The sequence below is a fragment of the Eurytemora carolleeae genome, unplaced genomic scaffold, assembly GCF_000591075.1.
Source record: "Eurytemora carolleeae unplaced genomic scaffold, Eaff_2.0 scaffold321, whole genome shotgun sequence".
Lineage (NCBI taxonomy): Eukaryota > Metazoa > Arthropoda > Copepoda > Calanoida > Temoridae > Eurytemora > Eurytemora carolleeae.
The window spans coordinates 235,232-263,216 of record NW_019396506.1 but is presented as its reverse complement, the minus strand read 5'-3'; the positions used below and the strand labels follow the sequence as shown (position 1 = coordinate 263,216).

At 32.5% G+C, this 27,985-nt stretch overlaps 1 protein-coding gene across 1 annotated transcript in view; it reads right to left on the bottom strand.

Moving 5' to 3' along the window:
* LOC111704542 (breakpoint cluster region protein-like) overlaps positions 1 to 20,448 on the bottom strand; it is a 35,813-nt gene extending 15,365 nt beyond the window's left edge. The window contains 18 exon segments of the mRNA XM_023476799.1: positions 1,365 to 1,489; positions 2,065 to 2,138; positions 2,334 to 2,437; positions 2,831 to 2,916; positions 5,212 to 5,296; positions 6,345 to 6,424; positions 6,427 to 6,443; positions 6,939 to 7,155; positions 9,879 to 9,978; positions 10,776 to 10,965; positions 15,042 to 15,274; positions 16,006 to 16,060; positions 16,598 to 17,081; positions 17,405 to 17,903; positions 17,998 to 18,121; positions 18,559 to 18,650; positions 19,932 to 20,012; positions 20,392 to 20,448. Coding sequence (XP_023332567.1) covers positions 1,365 to 1,489; positions 2,065 to 2,138; positions 2,334 to 2,437; positions 2,831 to 2,916; positions 5,212 to 5,296; positions 6,345 to 6,424; positions 6,427 to 6,443; positions 6,939 to 7,155; positions 9,879 to 9,978; positions 10,776 to 10,965; positions 15,042 to 15,274; positions 16,006 to 16,060; positions 16,598 to 17,081; positions 17,405 to 17,903; positions 17,998 to 18,121; positions 18,559 to 18,650; positions 19,932 to 20,012; positions 20,392 to 20,424 — 2,679 coding nt within the window. The 5' untranslated portion in view covers positions 20,425 to 20,448.
* Positions 20,449 to 27,985: the final 7,537 nt, after the last annotated feature.

Here is a 27,985-nt window from a genome sequence, read left to right as displayed (position 1 = left end):
GGGGTTAAAAATCGAATGTCGACCTTGAAGCTGAAAGAGTGGGGAGAGTTAAAGAACTTTTTTGGTCATACTAGAAAAACGAAATACTCATAAAACGCTACATAGATAAAACGTTATCTCATAAAATGCTACACTCACAAAACGCTACCAGATAAAACGCATAGTAAAGAAAAAATCGCTACTCTATCAAAATATCATAAAATTAGGGTTGAACTTTAGATTGGATAACAAATTGTATTCTATATATATTATTACTTAAATTTTCATAACTTGAATGTTAAAGAGGCTACAGAGCCGAGAATGGGCGAGGTGGGGGGGTTTGAAATGGTCAATTATAATATCGTGCTGTGTTACTTTAATGTGTATAGACAGTAGACACAGCTTTTGAGTTATAGAACGGCGGCGCGTGGAAAGCGAAGAATTTAATCTTCAACATCATTTTAGTACTCTAATATGTTATTTTGCAAATATCCAATATTTTTACTATTTTGCTATTACTGGAGCGTTTACATATATTAGGTAGTGTTTTAAAAGAGTTGAATATTACGTCCGGCAATGGTTTGGTGCTTTGATATTGAGATATTGATATTACTTATCTTTCTGAGCTGAAAACTTTAGAATGGGATATACTTAATCCCGATCTGTTAATTAATCTGGAGATTAATAACATGAGGAGAACAGGCATTATTTAATTTTGCGATTACGAAAAAGAGTGAATCAAGCATTAATCCCGATATCCACCATTCAAAAGTTCCCAGCTCTGATTTCATTTCTACAAAAGTATGAAAGAATAAAACCATGTTTTCCTCGAAAAGAGGGGAAATTCAACCCCCCTCTGGTCCATACGGTAGATGATTTAAAACATAGATGTATATGAAGAAGAAACATTTGAGAAATCCATGTGAACTAACAACTTTTTTTTCCTCTGTATGTAAATATATTTTCTCTCTATATGATATAAATGTATATATTTGCAAATTTGTAAAAATATTTTACACATAAGAAGTTAATTAAATTATTCTTAAATAGATTTCTTGTCTAAATTATAAATTTTGTAGTTCGACGATTATTTAATTAGATATTTTTTTTGCAGCTAGAAAATTAAGAACATTTTTATGAATAAATGTGTAAAATAAGACGTTTTTTATGTTAAACTTATAAATGTCGTTGGATATTTCGAAAATTTTTAATTTTGAACATATTCTGTATTAACTTATAGCCATGCAAATATAAATATGATAAGAGTAGCGTTTTATGAGTGTAGCGTTTTATGAGTGTAGGGTTTTTCGAGGAGCACCTTTTTTTGGGTGGAGGGGGAGGGGGCAAAAAAGGTTCAGTCACTTCCTTTAAGCTTTTGTACTAACCTCTGAAAGTGGAATATACCACTTGAGTTGAAAAGTAAATTTTTCTCCTTTGTTTCCTGTCTTGTACTTTGCACACACAAGAACATCATTAAAAAGGAACAAATGACGTAGTTTCCTGGATCCCTCTAAAAAAAATTAAGATAAATAGGATAAAAAAACAACACTTTAATGAAAAATAAAAACAAAAGTAAAATAAGATTAAAACCAGAACAAATAAATTAGGATAAAAAAGAATTAACCAAACAAATAGATAAAGGAGGTAAAAAATAAACCAAAAATTTAAGAATGCAATGTAAAGTACTGATATACTGTACTGTATTGTTCTGTACTGTACACTATAGTGTACTATACTGGAGCTGAGTGGAGTGCAGTGTTCTGTAGTTTACTGTACTGCACTGCACTGCACTGCAGTGTAGTGTAGTGTAGTGTAGTGTAGTGTAGTGTAGTGTAGTGTAGTGTAGTGTAGTGTAGTGTAGTGTAGTGTAGTGTAGTGTAGTGTAGTGTAGTGTAGTGCAGTGTAATGTAATGAACAGTACATTGATGCTGTGTTTTGTACTGTACTGTACTGTACTGTTCCGTACTTTCCTCTACTGTACTATACTGTACTGTTCAATACTGTACACTGTAGTGTACTGTACAGCGTACTATAGTGTACTGTGGTGTACTGTACTGTACTCTACCGTACTGTACTGTACTCTACCTGCAAGTTCCACTATGAATGAATTCTTGACAAGATGTCTGCTTGAGCGCTCCTGGTGAGGATACAATTCTCCCCTACAAACAGAATTTGAAATAATATTAAACTTAAAATGTCTTACCCCACCTCCAAAAATAAAAACATTATTTGAATTTTTATCATTAAAAAACCTTTTGAAAAGCCTGTATTTCAAAGGTTCTTTTATAATTAATTAAGTGGTTCAGGACTTCTATATAAGTTTAAAAATTAGAATAGTTCTTCTACTCCGTTACCTGTGTTCTATGTTGTATTCATTAAGGAAGGATTGAATTAATTGAAGAGATTCTGTTAGAGTTGTAAAATCACTACTTTGTGAAGGAATATGCTTTAATAAATCCTAAAACAAAAATAAACTAATAAAGGGACTGTTTTAGATTTTAAAGATGGGGATTTTTATCACTGCAGATTCACAAAAGTACCTTTTAAGCCTTAATCTGGGTAACAATTATAAAGAAATTTACTTTAAAAGAGAAAAACAATGATATCTCTACCATTTCTGCTCTGACATTTAATTATATGGTACTGTTATTAATATGTAATTCTTTAAATGAAGGGGTGCTTTTCAAAACATAAACGGCCCCTTTTTACTCTACGACTAATTATATATAGAGCTTTAAATAACAATTAATAAAAAATAAAATTATCAAACATCATTCTGGAGTTACATTGATCCATCCAAGAGAAAAAAAACTATAATTTACAAAATAATAATTTAGTTTAAAATCTGAACCTGTAAAGACATGCAGTTCTTCTGAACCCTAGCAACCGGTTTATGCAGTAAATCCTCTAAAGACACACTCTGCCCCTGCTGCTGACCTGCTTACAATGTACGCTCACAACTCAATTCAATAAAAAATGTAGAACTGAACATTTTTCATGAAAAGATAATACATGCTTCACATAAAGGAATTGATTTTTTGCCATAAACACAAATTTTCTAATTATTAAATCTTAGCTCACTATTGGTGAAAATCTTAAATATTTCAAACTTAAGATTATTTAATTTAACATAATTAGTAGTTTGAGATATCAAAGATGTACGACATTGGGTTGCAAAGTTATAAGGATTAGAAATTCAAAGGTTCTGGCAAAGACTCAATTCCTTTCACTAGAATGGGTTCATTCATTTGGCATACCGTTCTGTTTTGCCTCATAAAGTCTGTTTCTGTACTGTATGAACTGGAATTTACCATGGCTTATTCAGATCAACTCTTTTTCCTTAGGATTGGAAACTATGTGGATTCCAAAAACTAAAAAGTGAACAGTCCCTTTAAATGAAACGTTGAGTTTAACCTATTTATAGATAAAGTGAACAGTCCCTTCAGGTTTTCATGAAACCTTGATTTTTAACTTATTTATAGATAAAGTGAACAGTCCCTTCAGGGTTTACATGAACCTTGAGTTTAACCTATTTATAGATAAAGTGAACAGTCCCTTTAGGGTTTACATGAAACCTTGAGTTTAACCTATTTATAGATAAAGGAAATCTAAAACACTTGATAGGAAATGAAACAATGATTGCAAACGATGGAAGGAAAAACATCCTTATTCATTTCCTCCTTCCCCCCTTCACCTTTTCTGCTATGATCGAATTTTCAAACATTTGCCTCTAACAAAATTTAATTTTTGAAATTTTTTTTTTTTATAAAATTCATGAAATTTTTTGTTTGTTTTTGTTTTAATATGTATACAAAGAGAAAATGTTCACAATTGAAATAGAAGATGGGCGCGAGGCGCCCAAAAGCTTAGTATAAATTTATAGATCAGTTGAAATATATATTATATATAACATTAACAGTGAGACCAATACAACTGTGCAATGCAACAGCTCTATCAGATCAGAACAGATAAATCACCGAGATCTTCGCACGCACGCAAAAATCGCGAAAATTTAAATAATTACTTCTTTTAGCTACTGCTTTATGGTTCTGTGTAGCATACATGCCTAGAGCTACAAAAAAGTATCAATGAGTTAGTAAATTAATCCATGAAAGCCAAGCTGACCCAGTTGTGAAAATTAATGCAACATTTCATAGTAGTCTGGATCTATGTGAGAAAATAGATGGATATGTATATAATGAAAGTTAAGATGGATGGTAATGAGGTATAAAAGTGAGAAGAGGTAAAGACTGGTGTATGGATGCCAAAATGAATTTTAAAAGACCATTGAGACCCAGAGAGGTTGATTTATGTGATAGATGTTGAAGGAGAGATAAAAGATAGATAGATAAAGATAGGTAGATGGGTAGACATGAGGATAGATTGATATGTATGAAGAGTATAAAAATCAAGGATAGATAGATAGATAGATAGAAAGATAACCTAGATTGATATTTAAGACAAATAGGCAGATAGAAAGGTAGATAGATAGATAGATAGATAGAATGGGCATATTCAATATATTTTAATACAAATTTTGGTTGAAAATTTAACTGTAAGAAAGCGATATAAAAATGCATGCAGAATTTCAAAGAAAAACTGCATCTTGAATCAATTCCACAGGTAACATAAAGAACATCGTCCTAATCAAGTCCGGGCTCTATATCCGGGCTGTCGTTTTTAAGTCATCAAACAACGCAAGATGGGTCCAAAATATTTTTCATTTTCAAAACTTGTGGTCAGACAAACAAGGTTGAACAGAATCACTCTTTGATTTATAGTGATCTCCAATTCAAAGATTGGTATACCCAATTAACAATGGTATCATCCAAAAATTAAAGGGACAGACCGGCTATGTAAGGTAGTTAAACTGAGTATGCAGTGTTGTGGACAAATTCTTTAGTATTAAAAGCCGGTCTGTCCCTTTAACAATCGGGAAAATATCTTCGTTTTTCAACCTAAAGATTTAAAATTTGTAAATGAATTTTTTAGGATGTTTTTATTGCTCAGACACAGGTTTAAACGGTACTGTTGAGAATCGGGCATTCTACGCACCTCTGTCCATAGAGCTAGGTACAGTACAAACTGAGACCGGAAAGGTTGACCCGGATCGGAAATTCAATTGTACTATGGCTGCCTGTGATTCCCTCTTAAATACCACTTCAACTATTTCAACAGTCCTTTTAAAGGTGTTATTTTGTTTGTTAATAATAATTGAATTTGTGAGGTTTCCTTTAAGAGTTCTGAGTTTGATGGATCCTGTCAGATCAGCGAACTGTTGATAGGTTTGAGAACATCTATGCAGGGTATCCAGGGCCTAATAAATTAATCAATTCATCAATTAATTAATTAATCATTTAATTAATCAATTCATAAAATGCATAATTAATGTATAATCAAGAAAAAAGATTTTTTTTAATTGAGCAGATTGATTCAGATAAGCAATATCAATGAATAGGAATACAGCCGCCCATTTCTCAATTAATTAGGGAAAATATTTCTGAAATTTTGATCATTGATTGAAAATTTGTCCTCTCATTTTGGACTAAAGTTGATTTAAAAGATGATGTAAACCTATCTGTTAAGATTTTTTGATCCAGTGGAATTCGTAGTTTAAAATATCTAAGGTCTACGACATTAGGTTGCAAAGATGTAAGGATTAAACATTTGGGTTGAGACGAGTCATACGTTTCAGTAGAAGTAAATATTTCCATTTATTGATAGCGCCGATTGAAGGATTCATAACTCTAATAATTGGATAATGAGATAGATAGAAAGATAGATGTTACCGCCATATTATTTCTATTGGTTCAGAATAGACAACAAACACATGACTGAACCCTGATTGCATCAGGCGCTAATGGACTCTGCATACAGAATTTTTTCCATAAACTCTGATTTTCTATATCTTTGTAACCAAATGTCTTACATATATCTTATATATAGAGGAGTCATCAAGTCGATTTATAACAAATGAATATACTCAATAAGCAACGACAGACAAAACACAAAAGATGATCATGAATGGACCGCGTTGCAAAGCCTGGCTGTTGCCTGCAGGCCGAAGAATGCATATTAATCAAAATATAAATAGATAGACAGGAACACAATGCAGTACTATTATACAGTTTTACAGTAGAAATACTAGAAGTATGAGGGGGGGGGGGCAAAAAAAGGTCTACAGAAAAAATGTGCCGCATATTTACTAAATTTACTTATTATGGACGAAAAGCAATTGTATACATAAATACAAATTTTATTTATTGAAAATGGGTGCTTAAATGGTAGAAAAGAAAATGTAAGTATTAACCTGAAAATTTATTTATTTATTTTAAATTTAGGATTAAATGTTTCTGTCTGTTTACCTTAGGATAGTTACTGATAAACTGGGCGTATATCCTGGTTTGTTGAGCCAACATTTTAAAATGATGACCAATCCTATCCACCCCATTCCATCGATCAATCTAATATATTCNTATAGTTTATAAATATTTTACCTAAAATAAAACACATTTAGAAACAATTGATCCTTAATTTATTTGGAGAAAAAAATATCGATTTTTTGACAAGAGCATTTCGGTGTAAAAATACCTTAGGGATTAGAGGAGTAGGAGTAGTCAAGGTTACTTTCATAGCTTTCATGTACTGCAAACACACACTGTCCATAATAAACTTGGTTCATCAACTTTATAACCATGGGGTGGGTGGGGGGTAGCTTGAAGAAATAATTAAAAGTGGGACATTGATTTGGATTTGGGGTTTCTGGAACATTCATATTTTTTACCAACAATTTTTTTCTAATATTATTGATGGATTATATTAGTTAGAATTAGTGTTTTGATACTGGGGATGATAATCTAATATGAAGATACAAATAAACAAATAAATAAATAAATTAATAAAGATGGAAAAGATTGAGAGAATATTTATTTATGTCCAAATCTAATTTCCTGAGGCACTCTAGATAGATAGCTTCCGAGTCCAGGATACTTGTCAGTATATGTGTCAGCATTTTCAATCTCTCCTGTCCAGTCTCAGGGCCCAGGCTACCTGGCCCAGAACCGGTTTTCTCCTCGGAACTGGTTCTGAAACCGGTTTGGACAGATTGACCGTCAAGGCTGGATTTGGAGTCAGACTTGGAGGATTTTAAACTTTGTAGTTCATCTTCACTCAGATCTTTCAAATAAATAGATGTATATTAATTTTTAAAGTTCATCGCGTCAAACTATATTTATTGCACTTATGACTGAAATCTTACATGTTTTGTATCATAACTCCTCCATCTGAAGAATTATTGATAAGAACAAAAATGTTTTGAATTTATGATAAAAAACAGGAAAAATTTTCAGTCTCATTCTTGTGCATAAAATTAAAACTAAACGAGCTACAAGGTCAGAATGTCGCAAAAATTTGTCACTCTCCTTCTGTCTAGTTTACAGTGTTATTATTTTAAAAAAAAATAATTTTACCTAGATCTCTTGAGTCCTGACGAAAGGCTCTAAACAAAAACAAAATATTTGTTAAAATTATTTGTTTCTAATAATAGATGGTTAGGACTTAAATTGAAGCTAGGTGAAGCTAAATTAATATTAACGGTTTAAAGGGCTTCTACGGGTAGAATACAGGAAGCCATTCTAGGGATTTTTTTTATTTTACATTTATTTATCTGCTTTTCAATGGCTATATGCTACACTTTCCTTTACTAAAACTCATAATTTTTAACTAAAAGAAAAAATGTTTTGAACTAAAGTTGATACCGCCACTGGATACTGGATATGCACAAAGGAATTGAGTCTTTGCGGCAAACTCTGAATTTATAATCCCTATATCTTAAAAACCCAATGTCGTACATCTTTGATATTTCAAACTTATATTATTTGATCTAACAGAATTCATAGTTTGAAATATCAAAGGTCTACGACATTGGAATCCAAAGATATAGGGTTTAGAAAAGCAGAGTTTGTGGCAAAGACTCAATTCCTTTAAAAGATTAATGGAAAGTGTACAGATTTTGTAGGATAAAAGGAAAGTATAGAGATTTTGTAGGATAAAAGGAAAATGTACAGATTTTGTAGGATAAAAGGAAAGTGTACAGATTTTGTAGGATAAAAGGAAAGTGTACAGATTTTGTAGGATAAAAGGAAAGTGTAGAGATTTTGTAGGATAAAAGGAAGGTGTACAGATTTTGTAGGATAAAAGGAAAGTGTACAGATTTTGTAGGATAAAAGGAAAGTGTACAAATTGTGTAGGATAAAGGAAAAGTGTACAGATTTTTTAGGATAAAAGGAAAGTGTACAGATTTTGTAGGATAAAGGGAAAGTGTACACATTTTGTAGGATAAAAGGAAAGTGTACACATTTTGTAGGATAATATAAAAAATAAAAAATAAAAAATAAAAAATAAAGATAAAAACGATTTCTATAATCTTAACAGATATAGAACTAATATTTTGGAGATATGTGCCTGACTACATTGTTTCTTGTGTATATATATATGCAGAACTTTAAAATATTTCTACAAGAAAGTAGACCCGTGGCAAATTTGAATTAGATTGATATAGCGTGCAAAAATAGACATTTGCAAAGATGCAACTTTGCATATATTATTTAAAATGTTTGCCTAACAACTAGTTACCCGAGTCAGAAGATAAAGATGCATACTCTAAGATAGTTAGAGGGCTAACAATATATACAGGGTTAGCCATAAAGCATGAGGCTATAGAGACGACCCTCTAGCTTAAAAATTAAAAGAAAATCTTAGTTACTAACCTGAACCTTTATCTTGAGGTTTTTCTCTTGATGAGTTCATATCTAAACATGTAAATATCTAGGTAAATATCTCTAGATGAGTATATATCTTAACATGTAAATATCTTGGTAAATATCTCCAAATGAGTTTATATATATCTAAACATGTAAATATCTTGGTAAATATCTCTAGATGAGTATATATATCTAAACATATGTAAATATATTGGTAAATATCTCTAGATGAGTATATATATCTAAACATGTAAATATATTGGTAAATATTTCTAGATGAGTATATATATCTAAACATGTAAATATATTGGTAAATATTAGCTAAACTAAACCAAACCAAGCTCCTCCAAACTTAACTGAACCAAACCAAGCTCCGCGGAGCTAAACTAAACCAAACCAAGCTCCGCCAAACTGAACTAAACCAAACCAAGCTCCGCGGAGCTAAACTAAACCAAACCAAGCTCCGCCAAGCTGAACTGAACCAAACCAAGCTCCGCGGAGCTAAACTAAACCAAACCAAGCTCCGCCAAACTGAACTAAACCAAACCAAGCCTAACTTTAGTAACTTTATCAAAACTTGTCAAAAGCTTAACTAAATCAACCAAGTCCCATTTGTCCAAAACAAATTCAGATTTAAAATTTTAAAATCTTAATATGGAACAAATTCGACATAATTTATTTCTGTCTTTATAATCTTGATTAGATTTGCAGAAAGGAATCAGATAAGTGAAACAATAGGTTGGTTTCACACCGCGCGGTAATAAAGCTAAAGGCTTACAGTTCAATTCTCAGTAGGAGGATATAACATAAATTTAGAAAAATACTTCTTATCTAAAACTTAAAAAGTACGTATTTGAGGCAAAAAACTACATTTAAAAAAGGTGTGATATGAAACAAATATACATTTACTGAACAAACTAGAAATATATGCACTTCATGTAAAGAAAATGATCATTCTCCTTAAACATTAATTTTAATCTATACATCTTTGCAAATGACGAGACCTTCTATTTAAAACTATGACATCTAATGGTTGCAAAGATATTTAGAAAATCAGAGTTTTAGACAAAGACTCAATTTCTCTCGACGTTCCAAAACTCCCAACCATCCCCCCAAGATATGGTTCTGAATAATAACCTGGTTTTGATGTTTGATAAAGCAGATGGTTGTCATATTCATCTTCAACCTCCTCATCCTCATCCTCAGCACACACTTGATCATACAGCGGCTCATTCACCTTCAAAACATTTTTCTTTATTAACAAAAAAAATTTTATTTCTAAATATGGTATTAAAGGGACAGTACAAGTATAAATTTCAAGTAACTCTACATTTCTAAATATGGTATTAAAGGGACAGTACAAGTATACATTTCAAGTAACTTCTAAATATGGTATTAAAGGGACAGTACACGTATAAATTTCAAGTAACTTTATATTTCTAAATATGGTATTAAAGGGACAGTACACGTATACATTTCAAGTAACTCTACATTTCTAAATATGATATTAAAGGGACAGTACAAGTATAAATTTCAAGTAACTCTACATTTCTAAATATGGTATTAAAGGGACAGTACAAGTATACATTTCAAGTAACTCTATATTTCTAGAGAAGCATGAACGATTAATAACGATACCTTTAACAGCTGATCAATGTTAAATTATATATCTATGTTATTCTCTTTAAAAATTTAGTCTTTTTAATTGTGGTTTAAATGTAAAAGTGAGTTTCTGCAGCCGATGAGGAACATAGGAATTTGTTAGAAAAGTCACTTCAAATAAGCACGACAATTCCTTTAACGAAGAAAATTCAAGAAAGTTGAAGAGATATTTTTTTTATATTTTCCATATGGAGAAAATTTTAAAAAGAAATTATTTTAAACTACTACTTCATTTTCAAAACCAATTTTTATTATTACTAGATTTTTTAAAAAAAAAAACAATTTTTTTTGTAAAAAATATTTTTTTGAAAAAGTTTATTTTTAAAAAAAGTGTTTTTTCCCCGTATTTTTTTATAGAAGTATAATTTTTACCTCCTTTTTCTCTCCTGTTCTTGGTTTTCTGGTGATTTTCCTAGGTTTAGGGAGAGGAGGAGCTCCTTGTCTGTTCTCTAAACTCAGGGTTCGGGTTTCAACATTACGTTCAAGGGTGGATGGTCGAGGGTCGGGTTTTAGTCTGGGTTCGGAGATTCTTTCTCGGAGAACTCTCTCTCCAGACGGTTTCCTGATAAAAAACAAAACGTCTGAATAAATCTACAAAAATTGTTGAAATGAAGTAAAAAAAACCCTAAAACTAAATAGCTATTGATCTTATAGCAAAGCAATTTCTTGCAACTGCTTTGCACTTTAAACTTTTCATGCTTTTGTTGTGAAACATTTGATTACATTCTTGTTTATTATTACATACACATTTCATCTTAAGTTAATTCTAGAATGCTTTTTGGCATGATGCCAGTAAGAAGCCAAAATATTTGATGCGCCAAGAAAGTACCCTGCCTCAAAAAACTTGTTAATTATAATTTAAAAAAGGAAATCATTATGGTTAAATCTTAGAATCCTGGACTCCTGGAGTGTGTAGTATAGAAGAAGAGCTGATTAAGCTTAGTACTCTACTGGGGACCTGGAGTGTGTATGTATAGAAGAAGAGCTAATTAAGCTTGGTACGATAAAGGGGACCTGGAGCTAAACCTTGCACCTGCTGAATATACACTCAGACATCTCAGTGACTAGATCAAACCAACAAACTTCATACTAGATGATTACACTGCAACCAGCAAAAGATATCAGAATTCTGGCAGCAACCCACACGTACAAAACATCAAAATTCAAAAAGACATAAACTCCTTATCACCTTTAACTATAATAAGCGCTTATATAGCAGCTAGCAAAGTGAATTATCTAATAATAATATTTTTTGGGGGGATTTAACATTGAATGATTGAGAGGAAAAACTAGATGCTGAAATGTCGGTTAGAATTATTCCTAGTAATCTTCTTGACATTTAGCATCAAGATTATAACAACTGCAATATTTCATCATGATCATGATATTATACCAGTGATAATTTAGTTCTCTTCGTGATTTCTTCTCAATGGTGCAGCGGGTCCCAAAAATCAATGGACAAATTTGATAATTGGAAGCTGGTGAACTAAGAATTTTGTCGATAAAAAGATCACACATCTTTTTAAGCTTTTGAAAAAAACGTTAAAATTTTTGCATTCATTATAAAACAAATAAAAATATAAAAATATTAAATGTAGGTTTTATTATTTTGAATATGGACCTTTCATTTCATAAATAAATGCCGCGCCGATGACGATTGCTTAAGATTCTCTGTAAGATGTGTAGAGAGAGTAATTAGATGAATACAAGGGTACTAGACCATACTAAACCAACTAGATTTTTCTTACGTTCATAAAAATGTTAAAATATCAACATTGAAGGTCTCTTCTAGAAAAACTAGATACGAAATATGAAAGAAGAAATAATGATTTATTCGTTCTTCTGTGTTCAATCTTTTAACTTTCTGAAAATTTACGTTGTCCATTTGATGTTTATCTTGATGTTCTCAAGAAGAGTCTGAAATGTTAGAATAAAATATTGCTCCACTCTGGAGGAGGATTCAACAAACAGTTAAAGAACCTTCTCCTTCTGTCCATTCTTGACAGATAAATCTTTGCAGAGAAATTTAATATCAGAGATGTACGTCTTGGTAAATATGTAAATTGTTTCATTTGGATTTATATATATTCTCTTGTTCTTGTCAATTCAATCCCAACTTCTAGAAAATCAGACATTCAAATCAAATGTATAGACGCATATATATATATATATATATATATACATACATATTTATACATGTTTCCCGATTGACAGAAAATATGTAAAATTAAATGGATTTTGAATATTTTGAAATATCAAATATTCCGCTTTGAATTTATTCAGGAGTTCAAGGAAGAAAGGTTTGAATATCAGAACTTCTAATTTTACATGGTGTCCCAGTTCAAACTAGAGGTAGGATGATGTCCCAGTTTAAACTAGAGGTAACATAGTGTCCCAGTTCAATCTAGAGGAAACATGGTGTCCCAGTTCAAACTAGAGGTAACATGGTGTCCCAGTTCAATCTAGAGGAAACATAGTGTCCCAGTTCAAACTAGAGGTAACATGGTGTCCCAGTTCAAACTAGAGGTAACATGGTGTCCCAGTTCAAACTAGAGGTAACATAGTGTCCCAGTACCAAACTAGAGGTAACATGGTGTCCCAGTTTAAATCAGAGGTAACATTGTGTCCCAGTTCAAACTAGAGGTAACATGGTGTCCCAGTTCAAACTAGAGGTAGCATGGTGTTCCAGTTCAAACTAGAGGTAACATGGTGTCCCAGTTTAAATCAGAGGTAACATGGTGTCCCAGTTTAAACTAGAGGTTACATAGTGTCCCAGTTCAAACTAGAGGTAACATAGTGTCCCAGTTCAAACTAGAGGTAACATGATGTCCCAGTTTAAATCAGAGGTAACATGGTGTCCCAGTTCAAACTAGAGGTAACATGGTGTCCCAGTTCAAACTAGAGGTAACATGGTGTCCCAGTTTAAATCAGAGGTAACATGGTGTCCCAGTTCAAACTAGAGGTAACATAGTGTCCCAGTTCAAATTAGAGGTAACATGGTGTCCCAGTTTAAATCAGAGGTAACATAGTGTCCCAGTTAAAGCTAGAGTTAACATAGTGTCCCAGTTAAAGCTAGAGTTTAATGAGTTTAAATTGTTTGTTCACAAATAGCAATAAAATTTTATCATTTATACTTTACTGCCCGAACTTTTCGGAAATAAATTATGAATCAGTGAAAGGGTTGCTTTGTATGAAGCAATGGGACAGAGAATGTTGAAAAGTATGACTCAATTTATAAAAATGAATGTATGAAATGAATGACTCAATAGAAAAATGTCTCCTGGTTAGCAATGGTTAATGATTTCAACAATAGATTAAACTGTCTTGATTTTATAAAAACTTGATGAGATAGGAAACAATAGAACCTCCTATACACTTAGACTACAAATACAGGATACTGTGACAGGACTACTATACATTTAGACTACAAATACAGGATACTGATTCAGTACTACTATACATTTAGACTACAAATACAGGATAATGTGAAGGACTACTATACATTGAGACTACAAATACAGGATACTGTGACAGGACTTCTATAAATGGAGACTACAAATACAGGATACTGTGACTAGACTACTATAAATTGAGACTACAAATACAGGATACTGTGACAGGACTTCTATAAATTGAGACTAGAAAAACAGGTTACTGTGACTGCACTAATATATACTGAGACTACAAATACAGGATACTGTGACAATACTACTATAAGTTAAGACTACAAATACAGGATACTGTGACAGGACTTCTATAAATTAAGACTACAAATACAGGATACTGTGACTGGACTACTATAAATTGAGACTACAAATACAGGATACTGTGACTGGACTACTATAAATTGAGACTACAAATGCAGGATACTGTGACAGGACTTCTATAAATTGAGACTACAAATACAGGATACTGAGTCAGGACTACTATAAGTTGAGACTACAAATACAGGATACTGTGACTGGACTACTATACATTGAGACTACAAATGCAGGATACTGTGACAGGACTTCTATATATTGAGACTACAAATACAGGATACTGTGACAGGACTTCTATAAATTGAGACTACTAATACAGGATACTGTGACAGGACTACTACAAATTGAGACCACAAATACAGGATACTTTGACAGGACTTCTATACATTGAGACTACAAATACAGGATACTGTGACTGGACTACCATAAATTGAGACTACAAATACAGGATACTGTGACAAGACTATACAATGACAAACAAAAATTGAGACTATAGTAATACACTATATGTATATGTAAGGATGACTGCATGACAAGTGGCCCTAAATTTGTGTCAAGTGGTGCGTCTAATTCCCAACAGTAACCCTTATTACCTTCATCTGAGGAACAATAAGGCATGATATCGATGTTTTTATCTTTGAAATGTTTAATTCTGACAATTTTCTTCATGGTCTCTGCTTCATTTATCCACAAGTCAAACGTAAAGATAATCAACAATTGAAATGGGTTAATTTTCAGTTTGTAAATCTCATTTATCAATGATCTAACACAGGTTTAAAAAGAACCGTCGTGGATCTGACATTTCACTCTTGAAAACACGTGTAAACTGTACAGTCTCTTTGACTAAACTTGTCGTTGAACTAGCTGTTAAACTTACCGAACTAACCGATCCAGTCTCGTCTCTCCAGATATTCGTCTTTTCTGTCCAGGACTCTCAACTGCATCAGTCGTCACATAAGTCGTCCCACCATTCGTAGAGTTCCTACCCTCCCTTGTAAGACTGTGTCCTGGGCTGATCAACTGCTGTCGCCTGCCCCAAGAATCGCTGTCACTGCTGTCATGGCTCTTCCCGCTAGGGCTGCCCATTCTACCCCGGCTGCTGTCAGAATCCTAGGGAACATAAAGCACTGAGATCTAGTCAACTCTGAGAGTTAACAATCAAACTTTAAAGTCTCAACTGTCAAGTGTCGCAACGCCTTGACTTTTTCTTATACAACACCATATGACAAATACTTTTTTCTTATACAACACCATATGACAAATACTTTTTCTTATACAACACCATATGACAAATACTTTTTTGTAATACTTGACATAAACGTTTAAAGAATGCATAGAGCTGGTTTCTAGCTAAAGTTTATTAGTTTTTTTGGTGATTTTAACGTGAGAGCTTGCACAATGCACATCTTGGTTTGCAGTGACAGGAAATAAACATGTGCCACAAACCCTAGTTTTCTAATCCTTATAACTTTCCAACCCGTGGTGTAGAAGACCTTTAATAGTTTACAAAATGAATTCTGCAAAATCTAACAGTCTATGTTTGAAAGGAATTGATGTTTTTCCACAGCAGCCCCTGATTTTTTAATCCCTATAGCTTAGCAAAGCAATGTCGTAGACCTTTGGTATTTCAAACTATGAATTCTGCTAGATAATATAATCTAATTTTAATCATCAGGCTGCAAAGATATAGAGATTATAACATTCAATTTTGTGGCAAAGACTCAACTCCTTTATAAATGAATTTCATCAGATGCTTGCAAAAATATAGGAATTGATTAAAATTTTTGCTGATTTGGAGTAAAATTTTGCTAAGTTAGAACGAAGGATTATTAAAAATTTACCTTTCTCGATTTATTTCCTCCTCTTCTTATTAAAGGTGGCGTTAGCTCCTCAGATCTAAGATTATTGATAATTATACAATGTAAACTTCTCGTCGTCCTGTAGTACTTCTTTTAATTTATAATTGGCAACTGAACTATGTCCGAATAGAGTTATTTCACTTGCCGCAATTGTAAATTACAAGATTTTCTTAAATAAAAGACAATATTAATTTTACAGTTTTCTGGCTTTCAGTTTATGAAAATAAGTGTGTATATCATTATTGTTTTAAGATGCAATGTTTATGATTAACATTATAAGTATCATAAACCAATTAATTTTGTTGGCAATGCTCATTAGTGCTATCATTAATGTTATCAAATGTTTTCTGAGACGTCTGGGTTGCTTCATAAAAGATATTGCGAGAACCTAACATAGATAACAACAGTTTCAATGATCAGACATAAGACGTTATTATGCATAGATAGGTTATTTCAGCAATAAGAAATTAAACAGTCACTTAAACTTTTAAAGATAAAACAAGTTTAATAATTATAAAAAAGTATTACAAATTGCAAAACAGCTTAAAAGTTTATATAAAACAAACAATCGTACCTTGAAGAATCATTTCTGGTTAGAAATTGATCTGATCCCCTTCTCTCTCCTGTTCCCACCTTCTCTCCTGATCCCCTTCTCTCTTCTGATCCCCTTCTCTCTCCTGATCCCCGCTTCTCTCCTGTGTCATTTGAAGGTATTTTTAATCTACTTATGGAACTTGTAGACTCACGTCGACTTTCACTTCCTGTAGGAACGGATTCTCTTTCTCCTTCATTTTGAGAATTTGTCTCATGCCGGGCATCTGTGAAGAATTGGTTAGATTCTCTTCGCATTTCCGGTTTAGCGGCGATAGGTGGCTTATCCCAGGTAGACTTGAGGTCCTTTACCTTGGAGGACGTGAAACTTGAGAGGACGGGGACAGAGGTTGGAGGACTAGGCGATACTTCGTCCATTTCCCCACCGTCCGGTCGTCCTCGGGACTGGAAAGAGTGAAGGTCCTCGCAGGACGAGTTGGATTTACTCTCAACATTCTCATTTTGAACTAGACAACAAAAAAACATGTTAGAATTAAACAATTTTTTTTGTAAAAATGCACAGCTTGAATGTAAACCTTATAAAGGATGTACTTTTACAATAACAAAGTTACTGGACATTCAGTTAATTTTGGTTTGAAACTTTTGTATTTCTTCGCTAATTTGGAAAGCAATAAAAAGCAAACCACATTTGAAGTATTTGAAGTATTGACACGACTTTCACCCAGCAAGAGCAAGCTGTGTACAACACACAGACTTAAACATGGTAAAACGGTACGGTACACCCAATCACAATTCCTTCTAGGGAATATGAAGAACTTATCATGTTTACCTGAAACTGTTCTCTCCGGGGGATCTGGTTTAGTTCTAGTATTGGTTGGAGAGGGATCCAGGGAGGAATCCGAACCATCGAACAGAGCGTGTTCACGGGGAGAGGCCGGGGCTTCACGAGGAGATAACAGGTTCTCCAAGATAATACTGTCAATTGGAGATGTCGGGGATAGAGGACTAGATATAGAATTTAGAGATTCCTGGCTCTCTCTTCTATATTCTGGTTTTGTGGAGGTCTTGGGTCCCATTTTTTTAGAATTTCCTCCGTCAAATTTAAATTTTGTTGGTTCGCTGTGAAGCTCTTGACTAGACTTTTTGGCTTGACCGTCTGGGGACTTGACATTAATCACTGTTACAAAAGGATTTTTACCGGATTTCTTCAAATCCTCTTCCACGCTTTCCAAATCAAGATGGAGGGAGGAGCGCAGATTAGCAAGAGAATGCCGCAAACATTGATCATCTAAAAATTTCTGTTTATCTCCTTCCTTCTCATCGCAATCCTAAAAACAAGCAGGTTGTGTATCACATTAAAATTCTATTAATTATACATAATGAGAGTGTGTGATTTTACAGAAAACCAAGAAAATTACTTACCATTGAATCATTGTCATAGTCTTCAACTTTCTTTGCAGGTTCAACATCAAGTTCAGGTTCAGGATCAACAGTTCCATTTGTTTTTGTTTCAATCTCCTTAACTTCTTTATTTGCACCTTTGGCCCTGATCAAATCAAATAATATTGTCCAGTTTTCTATATGTAAACAAAATGTAGTGAAAGAAAACAGACATTTTATAGTTTAATATTAATAAAGTGAATCCGAAGCGTAAAACTTTACAAGTTTACAGTGCTGAAAATGCGTACAAATTGATGTTTTCTTCAAAACATAGACAATTGAAAAGAATTTACAATTAGATTATTGTCATATAAAAATCAGGAATTATAGCTTTATCTATGATATTTGATTTTAATCAAAAAAAAAATTTTTTTTGTTTGAAATATTTTTCTCATTTGCTCTTTTTCTCATGGAACTTTTCCCCAAAAATCAATTTTCTTTTCTTACATTTGGCGCTGTAAACTATAGATATATAGATAAGTTCTAAATATTTTTAATTCCTAAAACAAACCATCTGTTAAAATTGATTTACTGTTGCCTTACCTGTGTACTTCAATATCAGTGAGTAGTTTATCTAAATAGAGAACATACATCTCCTCCTTTTCCAGCTCTTCCCGAAGCTGTAGAACCCGTCCCTACAATATATATATATATACAACATGCATTTCCTACTTCTCCATCTCTTCTCGGAGCTGCAGAACCAGTCCCTGATTATTGCAATGATAATAATGATAATATACCCTAGAAGATTATAACAATGCTAATACACCCTATTACAATGATAATAATGATAATATACCCTAGAAGATTATAACAATGCTAATACACCCTAAAGGATTATTACAATGATGATAATAATATACCCTAGATGATTATTACAATAATAATAATAATAATATACCCAAGATGATTATTACAATGATAATGCTAATACACCCTAGATGATTATTACAGTGATAATAATGATGCACCCTAGATGATTATTACAATGATAATAATAATACACCCTAGATGATTATTACAATGATAATAATAATAATATACCCTAGTAATTATTACAATGATAATAATAATATACCCGAGATGATTATTACAATGATAATGATAATACACCCTAGATGATTATTACAATGATAATAATAATAAACCCTAGATGATTATTACAATGATAATGATAACACACCCTAGATGATTATTACAATGATAATTAATATACCCTAGATGATTATTACAATGATAATGATAATATACCCTAGATGATTATTACAATGATAATAATAATATACCCTAGATGATTATTACAATGATAATGATAACACACCCTAGATGATTATTACAATGATAATTAATATACCCTAGATGATTATTACAATGATAATAATAATATACCCTAGATGATTATTACAATGATAATGATAACACACCCTAGATAATAATTATAATGAAAATAATAATATACCCTAGATTATTATTACAATGATAATAATAATATACCCTAGATGATTATATTATTAGAATGATAATAATAATACACCCTAGATGATTATTACAGTGATAATGATAAAACACCTTAGATGATAATTACAATGAAAATAATAACATACCCTAGATGATTATTACAATGATAATGATAATACACCCTAGATGATTATTATAATGATAATGATAACACACCCTAGATGATAATTACAATGATAATAATAATACACCCTAGATGATTATTACCATGATAATGATAATATACCCTAGATGATTATTACAATGATAATAATAATATACCCTAGATGATGATTACGATGATATTAATAATATACCCTAGATGATAATTACAATGATAATAATGATACACCCTAGATGATTATTACAGTGATAATGATAAAACACCTTAGATGATTATTACAATGATAATAATATACCCTATGTTTAGCGAGGTTCTGTCTGACATCTTCCTCCCAGGCCTCAGGCAGTTCACTGTTTGGAAACCTGGAGGTCCAGGCCTAAATATAGAGGTCAGACTTAAACACTTCTAAAACTTAAAGAACGTTTTTGCAAAAAAAATTAATCCTAATCCAATTCAGATTTGATCTCTTTGCAAGCTGCAGCAGATAGCATTTGCCTCTCGCATATGAAAGAACAAAATCAAATAGTTAATTATTTTTTCCAAAAAGTAAAATGATTGGTTTTGTCATTTAAAAAAAATCAGATTCGGAAGAGGGTAAAAGATGTTTGAAACGGAAAGATCAGCACATTGATCCAAAATATGCAAACTTTCATGCAAAGTCCATTTTGCCAAAGGGTTATGACCCGATCTTAAAAGTTGAGGCATAATTTTCCCAGCTTATCTCTCACTCTACGTAAGAGGGGAAGTGGGCTCACCTGACAGAAGTCCTGAAAAGTATCGTTGCTCATTCTTCAATTTTCGCCCATTTTTCTGAAAATAAAATTATTTGAAAATTCAAACTTTAATCCACCCTTTTTACATATATTTTGCTTTTCTCATTGTCACTTAGATAGAGGTTCATGGATACTGTTGTGAATAGGAAATACCACTATCAAAAGATATCCTTTAGATAGCTTTTTGAATCACTTGTAAAAAAATATTTTATCCGAACTTCATAATTTAATAATTAAAACTACGTGAGTATGTAAAATGTATGCTGTATCTCACAGCCTTAAAATAACAAATGATTTTTTCAGGGTTGATAAAGGCTTTAGAGAATTCAGTCCGAGAAGATAATTCAGCAAACCTACCATCAAAAATCCAATTTCAAACTAAATTTAAATCTGTTTACTTAAACCAAACAAAGTGCATTAAAAAAAATCAGTGAAAGTCAAAACTCCAATCTCCCCCCCTCCCCATCCTAAAAAAATATTTTTTTTGAAAATTAACAATATGCAAAATGTAAATGAAAGTTTAATCTATATATATACTTTGCTTGTCTGTCTGTTAATATCCAATAAACGTCAAAACGGCTAAACTGATCGGGCCCAATTTGTTGGTGAGACCTCGCGTGACCCCAGCTAAGGTTTATGGATGATCGAATTTTCAAAAATGTGCCTGTAACAAAATTCGATCATTGAAAATTTTGAAAACCTTGAATTTTTTTTACAAAATTCTCGAAATCTGTTATGTTTTTGTTTTACAATGTATACAAAGAGAATATGTTTACAATTAAAATAGAAGATGGTCGCGAAGTGTTCTATAGTCTAGTTCTACATAAAACTATAACACATTACTCTAGAGTTTGCAATGAGCTAAACAAATACAAAGAATACGTCATTGTGTACAGATGAATCATTTTTAACTTTTTGTTGATCAAAGACTTGTTATAAGGAAAAAAACATGTTTCCGTTAATGCATTCTTATCGTGTTACAATTTATTTGAAATTTTAATAAAGATGATTTTTTTGGTAAAAATATCAATATATCATTAAATTTCAAGTTACAAATGGAGGTTCAATTGATCTTAGCTACAAGGTGTCCCACGAAATAATGACAGTTGGTGAATAGTTTTGAATGTCTTCTTCCACATACTGGTATTAGATATTAAAAGACTTTATGCAGTTCATTTTAAAAAAATGTTTAACTCATATATATTTTACTGTGAAATCAATTTTACCATAATATATCTGTCACATAAAAAATGTTATTAGTCTCTTTAGTATCAAACAACTTATCAAATTATGGAAGAAGATATTTTAAACTATTCACCAACTGTCATGTTTCGTGGGACACCCTGCAAGTCAATGATTTTACGTCGTCTTCAATCCACGTGACGTTTGATTGTAAACCTTGTTAAAAAAGGACCCCATCTATATATAAATTTGGCTTGTCTGTCTGTTTGTCTGTCTGTTTGTATCCAATAAACGTCAAAACGGCTGAACCGATCGGGCCCAAATTTTTTGTGGGACATCTAGGGACCCCAGGGAAGGTTTATGAATGATTGAAATTTTAAATATTTGTCTCCATCAAAATTCGATCGTCATTAAATTTTTGAAAATTTTGAAAATCCGCGAAATTTTTTGTGAAAATCCGCGAATTATTTTTGTTTTGTTTTACGATGTACACAAAGAGAACATGTTCACAATTAATTTAGATGATGGGCGCGAAGCGCCCTCTAAGGCTAGAAAGAAGGGCGCGAAGCGCCTTGAATTTCTAGTAAATTTAAAATTTAGCCCACACAAAATTGTTACAAGTTAAACTAAAACTAATTTTGAATTTTAAAATTATAAACTGTACATGTGTGGTGTGCATTGTGCACTGGATAATTTATAGGTAACGCGCGTGCAAGAAGGAATTAATTGCAAAGTAAAACTTTGTGGTTGAGTTTGAAACCTAAATTCGAGATAAATATGATAATTAAAAATAACAAAGTTTTTAAATTCTCTAGGTCAAGGTTTTGCTAAAAAAGTTGGAATTTTTATTTTATTAAATGAAGATAATCTGAGATTTTCTTTTAGAAAGTATTTTGTTTTCTGTAGCCTTAGAGGTGTTGTATGGTTGACTGGATGGCTATGAATATAGTTTGCGGAATAATATTTATGGTTTTGCTAAACCATCTTAACTGCAAAGCACCGACCTTAGGTGTAGGACATGGCCATGCACTTTTTTACCAATAATAACCCTAACTCGTCTTTATCAGGGTTGCAAGAAGGAACTTTATTTTGAACGATCAAAATAAAGCAGCAGAGACAAAGGATAAATCAACGAAATTTATCTCTTTCTGGCATTTAGAGCTTTAAAATATTGTCACTAGAAATGATGTCTCTTAAAAGTGATTATTTAAAATGATGGACAAAACCTCTTAAGATTAAGAGTAAAAAAGTAGATGGTAGTTCCGCATTTATTGAAAATATATTTCGGTCTAGGTGGACCGTTAGGGTTGCAAAGAATGGGAATATGTGAGAAGAAACCGACTAAAGAAATGAAAACGTTGATACAGAATTTTATCTAAAACGAGGCTTCCAGCTTTACAGTTGCTTTCTGCGTCACCATCTTCAATCGTTCTCAGCAATAAACAACGGAATTTTATTATTTAATTGGTAAATTTTTAAGATCAAACAAAAAATTCATTTTTTTTCTGGGCAAATTAAAAAAAATTATTGCCCAGGAACATTAAACTTGGGTCATGTGGGTTGCACCAAAAATGTTAGGCCTAATCGGTTTAGACGTTTATTGGGTTCAAACAGACAAGCAAAGTATATATAGTAAATAATGCAGATTGCAAGAAAAAAAGAACTAAGAGTGTGCACTGTGCAAATGTTTTTTCTAAAAAATAAAAAAAATTTATTTTTAATAATTTGACCGTTTTTTATACTTTTTTTACAGTCAAATATCCATGAATTTAAATGAATGGGAGGGGGGGAGGGGCTTAAAAATAGTAAATGAGGAAGAGAAAAAAGTGTGTATGGTTAAAGGGTGTTGCTGGTATTTTAATATTTTATGGATTCCAAGAGAGTGATTCAATCTTCATACATCTGTCTTTATTGTTAAATTATTCTAAATGCTTGCTATAATATGTAATATTTTCAAACAGAGCTGAACCATTTTTTAATATTTTCAAGCTTTGTTATGCTTAGAATAACCATGTACTTTGTCATACGTACTTAACTTTGAATTCTTAGCTTATAGTACTATTTAAAGTATTACACTACAGTCCTGATTCTCTAGGATATATAGTAAAAGACTAATCTCAGGTTCTCTATAGGAGGGGTAGTCTACTAGTCTATGGTTCTCTAGAATGTATTCGTCTATGTTTCTCTAGGACGGGTAGTCTACTCGTCTCTGGTTCTCCAGGATGTATGGTGTACTCGTCTATGGTTCTCGAGGATATACAGTATACTAGTCTAGGGTTCTCTAGAACGGGTAGTCTACCAGTCTATGGTTCTTTTGAATGGGTAGTCTACTCGTCTATGGTTCTCTAGGACGGGTAGTCTAGTAGTCTATGGTTCTCTAGAACGGGTAGTCTACTACTCTATGGTTCTCTAGAACGGGTTATAGTATACTTGTCTATGGTTCTCTAGGACAGGTAGTCTACTAGTCTCTGGTTCTCTAGGACGATTAGTCTACTAGTCTAAGGTTCTCTAAGACGGGTAGTCTACTAGTCTATGGTTCTCTAGGACAAGTAGTCTACTAGCCTATGGTTCTCTAGAACGGGTAGTCTACTATTCTATGGTTCACTATAATCTATGTTTTACTAGTCTAAGCTTCTCTAGGACGGGTAGTCTACTAGTCTATGGTTCGCTAGGACGATTAGTCTACTAGTCTACGGTTCTCTAGAACAGGTATTCTACTAGCGTATGGCTCTCTAGAATGGGTAGTCTACTAGTCTACGGTTCTCTAGAACAGGTAGTCTACTAGCCTATGGTTCTCTAGAAGGGTAGTCTACTAGTTTACGGTTCCCTAGAACAGGTAGTCTACTAGCCTATGGTTCTCTAGTACAGGCAGTCTACTAGTCTATGGTTCTATAGAACGGGTAGTCTACTAGTCTATGGTTCTCAATGATGTATGTTTTACTAGTCTATGGTTCTCTAGAATGGTTAGTCTACTAGTCTATGGTTCTCTATGATGTATGTTTTACTAGTTTATGGTTCTCTAGAATGGGTAGTCTACTAGTCTATGGTTCTCTAGAACGGGTAGTCTACTAGTCAATGGTTCTCTAGAACGGGTAGTCTACTAGTCTATGGTTCTCTATGATGTATGTTTTACTAGTTTATGGTTCTCTAAAATGGGTAGTCTACTAGTCTATGGTTCTCTAGAACGGGTAGTCTACTAGTCAATGGTTCTCTAGAACGGGTAGTCTAATAATCTATGGTTCTATAGAACAGGTAGTCTACTAGTCTATGGTTATCTTTGATGGGTAGTCTACTAGTCTATGGTTCTCTATGATGTATGTTTTACTAGTCCATGGTTCTCTAGGACGGGTAGTCTACTAGTCTATGGTTATCTTAGATGGGTAGTCTACTAGTCTATAGTTCCCTATGATGTATGTTTTACTAGTCTATGGTTCTCTAGAACGGGTAGTCTACTAGTCTATAGTCTCTAGAACGGGGTACTAGTCTATAGTTCTTTTGAATGGGTAGTCTACTCGTCTATGGTTCTCTAGGACGGGTAGTCTGCTTGTCTATGGTTATCTTGGATGGATAGACTACTAGTCTCTGGTTCTCTAGGACGGGTAGTCTACTAGTCTATGGTTCTCTAGGACGGGTAGTCTACTATTCTATGGTTATCTAGGACGGGTATATTATACTAGGATGGGTGACTAGACGGATGGTTTGATTAATTTGATCCACGACTCTGATCCTCCCTACTAGCACAAGGGAGAGAGTTGGAAAACTGTGGAGTTTAGAAATTGGATATTTTTACAGAGGGAACTTTGATTGAGTGAGAACTCAATTTAATAATAGAAATTAATATATGTATGAGAGCTAAGGATAGAAAAAGAGGGGGCTGAGGTGAGAATTAAGTATGAAACAAGAGTGATTAAGTATGGAACAAGAGTAGAGTAAAAAGGTAGTTTCATGAATAAATAGATCGCAGTCATGCTTAACTGATTAATTTAAGTCCAGCCACACAATTCAATTTATAAAACTAAATAAGATTGGTCTGAAACCAATAAAGACATTTTGAAAATTCCTTGCAAATGGAAATTCAAAAAAAGTTCTGCCCCTCAAAAAAGAAACCCCTAAATAATATTCAAAGATAATTAATGAAAAATATTAATTCTAATCTGTTAAAATATTAATTTTACGAAGTGCTTAAAATAATCAAATATTTTAAAATAGTTGATTAATATTTTTCATTATACATAATGTAAAGATTAGCGGGGCGAGCAACAACAAAAATGTTAAAATGCAGCGGTTTTCAAAATCTCCTAATCTGTAGATTTAGTGGAGTTTACATAATTCTCCCTCATTTTGTATAAATTTATTCAGCTAATAATGGATATATTATACACTTCCTTATTCATCCAGGCATTTGAATAGTGCATATAATATATCACAACATACTATTTTAGCCTACTTTTTAATCAATCCTTTTTTCTTCCAGCCCTAATCCAATATTTTAATATTCTATGTTAAATGATTTTTTTACCTTTTTATTGGTGTGTAAATCAATTAATCATTTCGAGTATTCCTATAATCTATTTAAATCTATTTGGATTTCTGACTTTTGCCACATTTTAGTATCCCCATTCCCCATGTATCTATGTTTGCAAACAATGATGTTTCCTATAAGATATAAACAAAGAGAGATAGATAAAAAAATTAATTTTGATTAAATTCAAATTGTGTCTCCTAAAGATAATGATTTTCAAGGATGTATTTATTAGTTTTTTTTCACAAAAAAAATGGCTTCACAAGGGCAACAAACAAATCTAGAAATGGGGACAAAATAATTACTTTTCAGCAAAAGAACTTCCCTCCTGATGTTATTTTTCAGTTCATTATATATATGCTAAATACGGTAGACATTTTTGATATTTCAATGCTGCTTAAAAAGATAGTTCTAAATAGATAAAACATCTGGTTTCAAGCATAGATTTAAAAAGCTCAAAATGAAAAAATGAAACTTTAAAAACAAAGTAATAGGCTTCGCGCCCATGTTCCGTTTCAACTTTTAATTGTGGCATTATGTGTGAGCATTTGCTCTCTGTACAATATAAAACAAAAACAAAACAAAAAGTTTGCAAATTTCATAAAATTTTACAAAAATAAAAAAATTTTGGATTCACATTTCTGTTATTTTCAGCATTCATAAACCTTCCCCGAGGCCAAAATTAAAGAATTTGAGCCGCGGCTTAAATTTAAGCCGAGGCTGAAATACGCTTGGTTCCACTTAAATTTGTATTCAATTTTTCAAGATTTAAGCCGGCGCTCGATTGAAACCGGTTTTTGGGGGATTTTAGACACGGCTTAAATTCCTTAAATTCGGACACATGGGGTCATAATTTGGGCCGGATCGGTTCAGCTGTTTTGACGTTATTGGATACAAATAAACACACAGACAGACAAGCAAAGTATGAGTTTATGAAGGACGGGGAAGGATCAGGAAAGACAGATGCCCCAATAAAATGTTTAGGTTGTATTATAGTATTATATAAGGTTTACTGAAGATAGTTAACCTTACTCCATACTTTAATCTTAAAACCATGGATTTCAATATCACAACAGCATCCAGGAACCTTTTTACTTTCTCGAATAGGGAGGTGACCAACTTTAAACAAATGCTCATAATCATTTACCCCCCCCCACCCTTTTTTTAAAAACAACTTTTTTTGTTGACTGTGATTATATATACAATATTAATTAATACTCTGCTAGTTTTGAATATAACTTTTAAGATAAGAATAAAAAAAAATAAACAGACAAAAAGATAATATTTAAATTGTTGAAAATGAAGAAAACAATATTAACAAGCTGAGTGCTTCATACAGTTTATCTATTATATATACAGTTGTAATCTCTGTTTGTCTGTTTGTTTGTTTGTCTGATCATAACGTAGGAACCCCTTGACCGATTTGCCTCAAATTCGGCAGAACCACGGGAATATTTTTACTAACAAAAGTTTATTTTCTCGGTAAAATCGGTAAAGTGCGGGTAAACGGTGGGTAAACTGAAAGTACCCTGGGCAACTGGGTTCCTAAGCTAGTCTTTCGTTAAATTTACACTGGAGACGTTATTAAGACACCGAGTTTTTTTTAATAATTGATTATGCTGGTAATGGCGTACAATGTTTTTATTCATTTTTTTAAAAATTGATGCCATTTTTTCTTTTTCCTTATTTTCTTCTCCAACATAATGATCATTCATACACAACATCTGACAACAACACAATTCAAGATGTCAAAACTGTGACCCCCCGGCCCCCTCTATCCTTCCAACCATCCCTTAATTTTCTCATACCACTACTACTTCATATCCTCACCCATCCCATCCATCTCACCCCCATCCTTTATATTATCGGACA